The sequence below is a fragment of the Vombatus ursinus genome, unplaced genomic scaffold (genome assembly GCF_900497805.2).
Source record: "Vombatus ursinus unplaced genomic scaffold, bare-nosed wombat genome assembly UNPS02014924.1, whole genome shotgun sequence".
Lineage (NCBI taxonomy): Eukaryota > Metazoa > Chordata > Mammalia > Diprotodontia > Vombatidae > Vombatus > Vombatus ursinus.
The window spans coordinates 2,242,418-2,254,220 of NW_020954702.1; the positions used below are offsets into that span (position 1 = coordinate 2,242,418).

The 11,803-nt window shown below is 34.4% G+C and overlaps 1 protein-coding gene across 6 annotated transcripts in view; it reads left to right on the forward strand.

The window, feature by feature from the left end:
• ZBTB21 (zinc finger and BTB domain containing 21) overlaps window positions 1–9,379 on the forward strand; it is a 45,991-nt gene extending 36,612 nt beyond the window's left edge. For all 6 annotated transcript variants that reach the window (XM_027843579.1, XM_027843580.1, XM_027843582.1 and 3 more), the window contains one exon: window positions 5,790–9,379. In XM_027843579.1, coding sequence (XP_027699380.1) covers window positions 5,803–8,961 — 3,159 coding nt within the window. In that variant the 5' untranslated portion in view covers window positions 5,790–5,802 and the 3' untranslated portion in view covers window positions 8,962–9,379. The remainder of the gene's footprint in view (window positions 1–5,789) is intronic.
• The last annotated feature ends 2,424 nt before the right edge of the window (window positions 9,380–11,803 follow it).

The window sequence follows — 11,803 nt, forward strand, 5'->3', positions numbered from 1 at the left end:
AGTAGGACAATGAATTGATTAGGGCCCTTGCCTTGTCACAGTGATGGCCCATTTTAGATTATGTAACACAAATTTGTAGTGGATCCAGTCAGAACATTTTCATGTTTCTCTCCAGCTTTGTTCAGCATCATGTGAACAGGAGGGAAGGCAGGTGGTGGTGGGATTTAGCAGGGCTAGATCTTCAGTAGGCTAAAGGGGCAAATAATTCAAGGGAACAGGACAGTGTAGAGTTGAATTGGTCAAAGGGTCAAGATAAGGAAGATAAGGATGAGAAGAGAAGAATGTAGCTAGTGCAGGGGTGATGGCCGGAGAAAGAATTGAGGGGTAAAGAAATTGGAGATCATGATGAGGATGAAGAACAGGGTTTGGAGTTGAAAGGTGAAAGGAAAGGTGGAATGACAACAGATTATGAATAGACAATTAGAGTTCGTGAATGTGGATGTGGAACACGTGTGGGTGTAGGCAAGATCAAAGAATGCCATCTTTTGTGTGCAGCTATGGTAGAATAGAGGAATAGGTCATGGAAAATGATTAAGTTTAGAACTTGGGAGGTTATGGTGTTTCAGGGAATATCTGTCTATCTATCTGTCTGTCTATTGAACTTCCCTATTTTGAATGTAGGAGTTGGGGAGGACTTTGATTTAGGCATTTAAACTTATTATGTAAAGAAGGAGAATGTCTTGGAGATTGGTGGACAGCCACCAGAATCTTGATTGGGTGATAAATATGGATTGAATGGTCCTTGGTTATAGAGTGATGATGGAAGAAGTCGAGGTTAGAAGTAAGAATGGAGAGTATTCTCCCAAGAAGACAAATAAGTCTGAGCACATATTTAATCCATGAATATCCTTGGGATACTCTGGTTTAGGATTCTAAGTTTTCTGCTGTCATTTTCCCCTCTGCATCTCTTCATTGTTTCTTGAATCAGTACTACTAATGATCTTCCACTGTATTTCTTTGTTACAAATTTATAGGACAAATTTTAAACTAGCATTATCCTTAACTGACATATCTCTCAGTGGGGAAAGCAGATCAAACATTTTATGGCTGTGTCAGATTTAGAATTCTTTTGACACCTCATTGTCATTTTTTATATCAATTAAATTTCTATAAGAAGTAGTATAAGCACATGTTATCTTCCTTTATCCTCTTCCCAATTTTTAGCATTATTAGTGTGATATTACGTAGTACCAAGACAGTACGTATGCTTTCCGTCTATTATGCCTATTTGACTGACCACACCTCCGTTTTCTAGGCATACTTCTCTCCAGTAATACCTTTTATTCTCCTTTGTGCACAGTGTTTATCCTGGGCAATATGCTCACTATGGACCTCTCTGTTTTTGTTTTTCATTACACGTACTCTAAGGAATCAAAATTGTAATATTCCATTACATGTAACCATAAAACATCCCCTAAAAATACTAGAGTTTAAAAAAAAGGTGAGAAACTTGGAGTTATTGAAAATACTGTCTGGTTTTCCAAATATGATCTAGAGCACCCTTTTCTGCCTGCTCAGTCTGAGTCCATTTTGTTGTGCATCTGCAGTGTCTAAGATATGCATGCATACACACACACAAACACACACACACACACACACACACACACAAACTAACTCTTTGGGGTGTCCATTGAATTGCATATTATAGTCTGGACAATAGGCATTCTTTGCTATTTTACCAGTAACTGTTGGAGATGTTAGATGCCTTCTACGTAACAGGAAGGTCAGGTAAAAGTAAAAGTTTATTTTTGGTTTATTTTTACTTTCCCAAACTAGTGGTAGTAATGTAGTCTCCAGAATCATTTTGGATAGCTCTTTCCACTTCAATCCTCTCTACCTGTTTCTTTGATCCACTGACACTGGCCACCTGGCTGTTTCACAAACAAGACATTTCATCTCTTGGCTCTGGTCATTTTCTCTGGCTGTCCCTCATGCCTGGAATGCTCTTAACGCCCCTATTCCACTCACTAACTTTCCTGACTTCCTTAAAATCTCAACTAAAATCCCATCTTTTACTGGAAGCCTCTTCAACCCCTCTTAATTCTACTGCATTCCCTCTGTTAACTATTTTCTATTTATCGTATACACACACACACACACACACACAAACACACACAGATATACATACTACATATGTACATACATAGATACATACATGTGTTTACATATTATCTCTCCCATTAGATTGTGAGCTTCTTGAGGGTGAAGACTGTCTTCTTTTGCCTCTTTTTGTATCACCAGGGCTTAGCACAATGCCTGGCACATAGTAGGTACTTAATAAATGTTTATTGATTGAGTGATTGATTCCCTTGTTACAAATCCCCTTTGGTGATGATATAGATCTCTAGGCAGGGCATCAAGCATCCAGTATAGGGTCTGGCACCCTTTATCCTATAAGTAATAAGGAACAGATGGGAAGACTGTGGTCCCTCAGTGGCAGTTGCCTGTGAAAATTTACAGGGAGATCATCTGACAGGCCAGATCTGAATTCTTCAAGGTGAGTCTGGTCTCCTTATATATAGCACTAGGGTATTCAGTGTTAATGGCTCAGGTGGAGGAATTGACTACTAGGCTGGCTCGGTACAGATAATCCTTTGTATCCAGTCTTTGGGTACAAAGAGAGGTCCTGCTGCTGGCTAGCTATGGCCAGTCAACATTGTAATCTAACATTTACTGTACCCTTAATAGGTTACAGACTTAAGCTGGATATTAAGTGTTTATTTTCCATACTTATGACCTGGTAAGTTTGGATTCCTGGGTACAAGTTTTAAGCCTATGCTCTAGGACTGTCATGGAATCTCTCATGAGTTTTACTAGGATTTATTTGTTCAGTTGAGTCCAATTCTTCATGATCCCTTGGACCATAGCATGCCAATACTGTCCATGGGGTTTTCTTGGCAAAGATGTAGAGTGGTTTGCCATTCCCTTCTCCAGTGGATTGAGACAAACAGAAGTTAAGTGATTTGTCCAGCTAGTAATTGTCTGAGGCCAGATTTGAACTCAGGTCTTCTTGACTTCAGGCCCAATGCTATATTGACTGAGTAATCTAGCTGCACCACTAGGACTTAACCTTGCCTTTATAATGGGCCATCAGCTCCTATAACTTATTCTTTTGGTTTTTGCTTTGGGGATAGTTAAGCTAAATTCTTGAGTGATTATTGATCTCGTTTAGGAGGCTAGTGTTATAGAACTTGATAAAATTAGCTGATCATCATCCATAAACAAGAACATCTGGAGGACTTCACCATTTTTCTATCTTATACCTCCCATGGTGTTAATAATCAGAGGATTGTCAAAGGAAATTCTCCAGTGAATCTATCAAGGACTCTTGTACAATTTTCACATACTTCACATAAACCTTGTAAGAGGAAAAATTTTTAAAGCTGTATTTATGGTAAAAAAAAAAAAAAAGGAAGTACAGTAGGATGGTGTATTCTCTGTGACTTTTATTGTGTTTTGTGGTGGTGAAGATATCCGACCTAATACAGGTACCTTGTATATAGGTGCTTGATAAATGCTTGTTGGATTAGATTGCTATGGAATGTAGCTATCAAATATAATTTGAAAAAGCTTGCGTGTTGCCTTTTGACATTTTCATCAAGGATGGCTTGATGAGGTTATGTAAAGGATGGTGTGTCAAGTGTTCTCACAAAGATTTTATAGAGATAAAAAGTTAGGCATGTGGCTTACTAGTTATGGATACTTTCTTAATTGCTTTGTTTCCATAGTCTTCCTTTCTTTCAGGCATTTTGAAAATAGATTGTAAAATTTCTTCCAAATTGTGTCACATTTCCCATAGACTTCTAATTTCATCTGGTCTGTCTGCTTTTGACCTCTTTTTCTTTTGGTGCCATTTCTAGTTCTTCTTAAAGTGTGTAGAGTTCAGCTGTGGTTCTATTGTTATTAGTGGGCAGAATTGTTACAGAAATTCCACTTATATTGTTTCACATTCTAAGCATGATCTAGTCTAACTGGATTTCGCATCAGACTCTGCAAGCATAATTTTCTTTCTATAACATGTCTTGCTGTTTGGAGTCAGTACTTGTACTGCCACTTTACTTTTCCATAAGATTTTGAAAATGAATTTATATTACTAAATCAGTGTTGCTGTTGCTATGCTAGTAAATTATTGCTAATAAAATTATTACTGCTAAATTACTATTATTGCTTTATTGCTAAATCTTGCTATATTATATATGAAATAATATTTTACTATAATATACTAAATAATATATTTAATATAAAATTTGCAATGTAATATATAATAATGTGATATTCTACATATATAATATTTAGTATATTATAGTATAATTTTATATATATACATATACTAAATAATGCTGTATTGCTTAGTTTAGTGAATAAGATGGAGTGCTTACCCTTGAGGTACCTAGAACCTAGAAATAGATTTTGTTGTACTCATTGGGATGTCTTTATATCAATTCAATTTCCATAGGAAATAGTTTACATTGATTTCAATTCCTTTATCCATTTTCAGTGTCATCTAATTTAAATAGCTCATATTGGAGCTATTTTAATATCTTATTTTTATCCTAGTTTTTTGTCAATTTTAATTTTTGATCTAATTCATTGACAGTTTGACTACTCGCAGCTTATTCCAGAATGAACCAGATGTGTTTAAACAATAATTTCCAGTCTGTAATGGTGTAGTCAGTTTTCCATTTTTGTGATTTTTCTGAGTCCTTGCCAGGTCCAATCTCTTTCAACTCTCCTCAATCACATTTTACACTGTATTTTTGTTTTTGCCTCCTCTCCTATATTTTCTTTGCATTGAAATCACTGGAAGGTGTTTTTTGAGTTCTTCACAGGGTTTCTCTATTTCATTTTCTTCAGCAGAACAGATGTCTCAAAACCTAGTTATCTTCATAGTAAACCTTTTGCTTATTTTCATTAAGAGTACTACAAAACAGGATGATCAAATTTCCCATAAAATTATATTTTTTAGTCTTTGGACACACGATAAAGTCAACTCTGCATATCCCTTTTATCTTCCTCTTGTAGGAGAGCTTATGAACCATTCTTCATTTAGCTGCAACTCCCTTATTTTCTGGTTTCATTTATAGAGAAAAAAATCAATGTTGCTATGATGCAGTTCCACTATTAGTAAGTCACTGAATAAAGATTTGGCTTTTAGAATATAAACAGGTTAAGTTTGTAGACCTTTAAAAACCTTTGATTCTTCATCCCCCTTCCCTCTTTCTTCTACAACTTTGCCACTGTCATTGCAGAAGAAAAAGGGCCTTGTGTAAGATTAGAGCCAATTTTACCTTTGTTTCATAATCCAAAGAATTTGTCACTTAGTGACCAGCTTCTTTGTACTTATCTAAAAAAAACACATATAGTACAGTTTGCATGGTACTGCCATCCTTTTAGAACCTAGGGTCAACTCAGTACCAGGATGAGGGTTAGGAATAGAACTTTTGTGGAAGACAAAACTACATTTCTTAAATGGTATAGTTCAGATTTTTTTTTCTAATTTAGGTAGGTTTTTCTCCTCTATGATAAATTCATGAAGAATATTATTGGGCATATTTTTAAAGGAATTTTATTCAATAAAAGCCTTATTTATTATAAAACCCTTTTAGTCTCTAGTTCAAGGAATCTCTCTGTCTGAAAATACTTGTTAAACCTTTGTTATACCTTTCTTTTAAATAATTCTTTAGTATTAGTGATTAATTAGAATGTAATTTATTCACATCAAGAAACATGACATTTTGTACATGTGTTTTCAATGTTATTTAAGATTGTTCATACAATTTTTTTTTCAGATAAACCCAAACAATGGAGGGACTTCTGCATTATATAAATCCAGCACATGCCATTTCTCTCCTAAGCGCTCTAAATGAGGAGCGTCTCAAAGGACAGCTCTGTGATGTTCTTCTAATAGTGGGAGACCAAAAATTTCGAGCTCATAAAAACGTCTTGGCTGCCAGCAGTGAATATTTTCAGACTTTATTCACAAATAAAGAAAATGAGTCCCAAACAGTATTTCAACTTGACTTCTGTGAACCAGACACTTTTGATAATGTATTAAATTATATTTACTCTTCATCTTTATTTGTAGAGAAAAGCAGCCTTGCTGCTGTGCAAGAACTTGGCTACAGTCTTGGTATTTCTTTCCTTACTAACATTGTTTCCAAGACACCGCAAATCTCTTTTCCAGCGTGTCCCAATAAGAAAAAAATATTTCAAGAAGGAGATGAAAGTAGCTCTCAAAAAAGAAGTGTTATTGTTTGTCAGAGCAGAATTGAAGCACAGGGAAAGAATGCTAGTCAAATTCAGCATGACCTAAGCCATGCTTCAAAGCCTTCACCTAGCATTGCAGTCAAGAATACTAGTAGACCACATGTAACAAAACCAATTGAACCACTTCACAATTTGTCATTAAATGAAGGAAGGTGGCCAAAAGAAAGTTCATTGGGTTATCCCAAGCTTATTGAGCCTTCTGGATCTTTGGATGATCAGTGTAGAAGTGGTTTGGTAAAAAGAAATACACTGTTACCTTCAAAACCCCTACAGGACAGAGAAACTTCAGATGATAAACAAGGAATATGTAGTCAGCCTTTAAGAGAGAAAGCTATAGAAATGGCTTTGAAAAAACCCCAGCCACCTGTTTTATCTCTTTGTAGCTCATCAGAGGCTCCGTATCTGTTACAAGAAACTGGCAAAGGAAGCAGTCAAGGGGAGGATAGAAATTTACTGTACTACTCAAAATTAGGATTAGTGATCCCATCTAGTGGACCAGGTCCTAGAAACCAAAGTATCGACGGAAGTGGCCCACTTGTTAAGAGTCTTCTCCGACGGTCATTATCAGTGGATAGTCAGGTTCCTATGTATTCTTCAGTTAGTTTGAAAACTTCACAAGGACCATCCTCAATAACAAATGATGCACCAGAGAAAACATTTAGTGCTGCATCTCAAAAGTCATCTTTGAAAGAGTCTACTGAAAAAACAGTACTAGTTGACCAGACACAGGTCATACACCCACATCGCCTTAGGTCCTTCAGTGCCTCTCAGTCATCAGAACGGGAGATAGCCTCACCTGTTACAGAGGTACGAATAAAAGCTGAGCCTAGCAGTCCACTTTCAGATCCTTCTGAAATAATCAGGGTCACTATAGGAGATGCAGCAGCATCAGTCAATAAAAACTTCTCTTTTAAGATAGAAGATGATCCAGGTCACCTAAGTAGAGTCATAGCAAAAAGGAGATTTCAAGCTGACCGAAGGTTACCATTTAAAAAACTGAAGGTAAATGAGCATGGTTCTCTTGGATCAGAGGATAATTTTGAAGAAAACTCAAGCCCTACTCACCTAGATGCTGAGTTCCCAGATTCAGATTTTAGTAAAGATGAATATAGTGAGTTGGAGGAAACTAGACCAAATAGAAAATTTAAATGCAAGCATTGCCTTAAAATTTTTAGATCCACAGCAGGTCTTCATCGTCATGTTAATATGTACCATAACCCAGAAAAACCTTATGCTTGTGATATTTGTCACAAGCGATTTCATACAAACTTCAAAGTCTGGACACATTGTCAGACACAGCATGGAATTGTGAAGAATCCATCACCAGCTTCTAGTTCACATGCTGTCTTGGATGAGAAATTCCAAAGAAAATTGATTGACATAGTCAGAGAGAGAGAAATTAAAAAAGCCCTGATTATTAAATTAAGGCGTGGCAAATCAGGTTTTCAGGGACAAACCAGTTCACAAGCACAGCAAGTCATCAAAAGGAACTTAAGATCCAGAGCCAAAGGAGCATACATTTGTACTTACTGTGGGAAAGCATACCGTTTTCTTTCTCAGTTTAAACAACACATAAAAATGCACCCAGGAGAAAAAGCACTAGGAGTAAATAAAATTACCAAACAAAAAGAACACGTTCCTCCTGAAAGTTCAGTAGAAAAGGAGACTTATCAGTGCCACCTCTGCAATGCTAAGCTCTCCTCTCTTTTAGAACAAGGAAACCATGAACGATTGTGCAGAAATGCTACAGTTTGCCCTTATTGCAGCCTTAGATTTTTTTCCCCAGAACTGAAGCATGAACATGAAAGTAAATGTGAGTATAAAAAGCTGACTTGTCTTGAATGTATGCGTACTTTTAAATCTTCTTTTAGTATTTGGCGCCACCAAGTTGAAGTTCATAATCAGAATACCATGGCTCCACCAGAAAACTTTTCTCTTCCTATTGGTGACCACAATGGTGATGTTACTAGTACTTCAAAACTGCAGCCCCAGTCTGAGGTAAATAAAGTAAACCATTTTGTTACCACAAAAGAAGATGGAGTATTCAGTGATTCTTCAGAACAAATTAATTTTGATTCGGAAGACTCTTCATGTCTCCCTGAAGACCTAAGTGTTTCTAAACAACTTAAAATTCAGATCAAGGAAGAGCCCGTAGAAGATACTCAAGATGATGCATCTGGAGCTAATTTAGCTTCAAAAGATGGAGTATGTAATAAAGACTCTGGTGTATGGCCCTGTGAAAAGTGTGGGAAAATGTTTACTGTGCATAAACAGTTAGAGCGTCACCAGGAGCTTTTGTGCTCTGTGAAACCATTTATTTGCCATGTGTGCAACAAAGCTTTTCGTACTAACTTTCGTCTGTGGAGCCATTTCCAGTCCCATATGTCCCAGACTACGGAAGAATCTGTACATAAAGATCCTGAGTCATGCCCCCCAGCTCACTCCCCATCACCACCACCTCTGCCTCCACCATTGCCCAAAATTCAGCCTTTAGAACCTGATAGCCCTACGGGTTTGTCTGAGAGTACATCTACTACTGAGAAACTATTTGTTCCCCACGAGTCAGACACACTCTTTTATCATGCCCCACCCCTTTCAGCAATCACATTTAAAAGGCAATATATGTGTAAGCTTTGTCATAGGACATTTAAGACTGCATTTAGTCTTTGGAGTCATGAACAAACACACAATTAACAATTAAGAGACTCATCTGTTAAGAAATTGGAAATTATTTCCAGAATATTTAAGAAGTTCAACCTAAAGATTCAAACAAGGGGTAAGAGACAAAAATGGCAAAAAATAAAGGTTAGAACTTATTGGATTTTAGGATGAATTAAACTAACTGCTGTTAGAAGATAGAATTCTAAATAGAAAAGTATTGTGGTCTGGGATCTAATAGCAGAATAATTTAAATTTTATTAACTTTGGAATTTTATCTTATCTTTATTGTATGTGTAGTTCTTCATTCCATGAAGTCACTATGATTTTCAAATCTTGGCTGCTAACAGTGAGTTGAAATTAGCAGAATACTATAACCGACTTCTTGTTTCGATTATATTGAACACTCATATATTCTGTTGAAGCTCCATTAAATACTTGCCACATTCTTAAATATTTGTCATGTTCTTGAAGTTAAGTTTATAGGGAAGAAATGGTTTAGTATTTTGTTGTGTTGATTTAGATTTTAGTATCCTTTAACAATAAGTATAAATCTCAATTTTCAGGAGTTATCCTGACATTTAATAGAAAGATTTTTATATCTTAGGGTCATGTGGAATTTTTTTTTTATTATTATATTATTCTTGTGCAAAATTTTAATGAAGCAAAGCCAACGTAGTAATAGTAATACTTGAGTTGATATGAAACTGAGAAACTACCAGTCATTAAGTACTGTTATTAACAGTGGTTAAATGATAAAGAAAACTTGGGAAATTAAAATGTACTGCTTAATAAGAGGATTTAACAGTTTACAATAGCTTCAGTAATTGTAATAAAACAGTACTCCACTATGTTGTAATGTAAACTATAGCATTCAAATACAAATAACATTTGAATGGATTTTCAAAGTTTTGTGTTTCTCATAGTTTACACTTTATGTTTTTTAAGATGGAATGTATTAGAACTTGAAATACTGAACCAGATAGTTAAGATAAAAAGGAACATCATACACGTGGCACTAATTTTTCATTATAATACTAATTGTACTTTTGAACAAAAAGTTGGGATATGCACATAGCTATCAAATAACATGAGGTAGATAGACTCTATATTTTAAAATAACATCATATATGCTATAATTCAAAGTTGAGGGAAAAGCACCAGACTTTACATTTTTCTAGAATGGCATATATAATATATATACATATGTATTTTCTGTCCACTTAGTTTTTGTGATTTGTGTTAAAGTTCTGTGCTTTGGGGGTTATCCTTTTCAAAAGGTAGTAATAATAGTGGAAAGATGTAAAAAAAAAAATTTGTTAAAAATGAGGGCAAAGGTCCAAAGTTAGTTTTTGTCAGAGTAGAGTGGAATAATATGAAAGTATTGAATTAATCCTTGTAAAGATAATATGAATTAAATATCAGAGTTTTTAAAAGTATATTCTTTTTGGCAGGTAGGGGGAAGAAACTCCCTTGACTAGAAAAGGATTTGCTATTGCTCTAGTAGAGCACTACACCTTTCTTAACTATATTTACTCATATTCCAGACCAATAGAGAGAAAATATTAGTATTGCAATTCTTTTATTATAATACATGGAAACACCTTTTTGTGAAAAATGTAAGTGAATTTGTACACTTCTTAATCTTCTGAAATTTTGTCTTTTACTCCCATATGAAGAGCTATTCTACATCATTTTAAAAATCTGAAACAATATTCATAATTGTATCCTGTTTTTTCCTTACTGATTTTTGTAAACTTAGGAAAGCTAACTGTCATCTTTACTTTTACTTGAGAGAGGAAATATATGCATCAGAAAGATAAAATTGGGAAATATAGTATCTTTTTTTTTTTTAATTATAGAGGCTTTGGTGTTTATTAGTGTTTCTTCTATAGTGTGATGTAACTCAAATCTTGAACCCTTGGAAGAGATTACATACTTTTGTTGTCAAAAAGAAGATACTTTCTGGAAATCATTATTGCCTGCATAATTATTAATCAGATTAATTTCATCTGGAATAATGCATTAATGAAGTATCTTTGGACTGTAGGATTATATATCACAAGTTTAATTATTATGCTTGGTTTTTGAACATTTTTAAGTATTATTTTTAAAAATCAGTTACAGTTTTTTAAAAATCTAAATGCAGTCAGTAAGTATGTGTTAACATTAAAGTAAAATTTCTAATTTTGAGGGTGTTTTGTCTTGTGTTTTTAAATTAATGTTCGTATCCATTCAAGGAACACAAGATCTCCAAATAAAGTTTTGAATCTGAAATATTTACATGGCAGTTAATGTTTTTTCTGTTCTTTTTTTCTTTAATATAGGATCTCTAATGCCATTTGGACATGAAAGTGTTTATTTTGTTGAATAAGAATTGAAATATGCTTCCATTCATGTGACCTTAGTAAATTTTCTTGCATAAAACAACAGAAATGTTAGTTGCTTTTATTATTTTGTAATGAGCTTTTAAGAAATTTTTGTTAATGTCAGCATTTCCACATCAAGGAACAAATTGATAGCTACAAATAAATTATCTTTATTTCTGCAGCTCCTTATAACTATTCAAGTTGTCTACCTTATTCAGAAATGTATTTATAGGAAGATCACAAAAATGTTGTTGTTTTTTTTGTTTTGTTTTGTTTTGTTTTTTTCACAAAAATGTTTTAATGTATACTTTGTTAATGTGAGAATTTAGGTATTGAGTACCTATTTTCTTACATTAAAAAAATTAACATAAAGGCTGTACATTCTTATCAAAATAAGCAATGGAAAAATTATATATTACATATTTCAGAGTTGGAAACATGAGCTTTAATATTAATTGAGTGTTTTTCTTTAAAATTAGTTTTTATACATTTTTGGTTGAATGGAACCA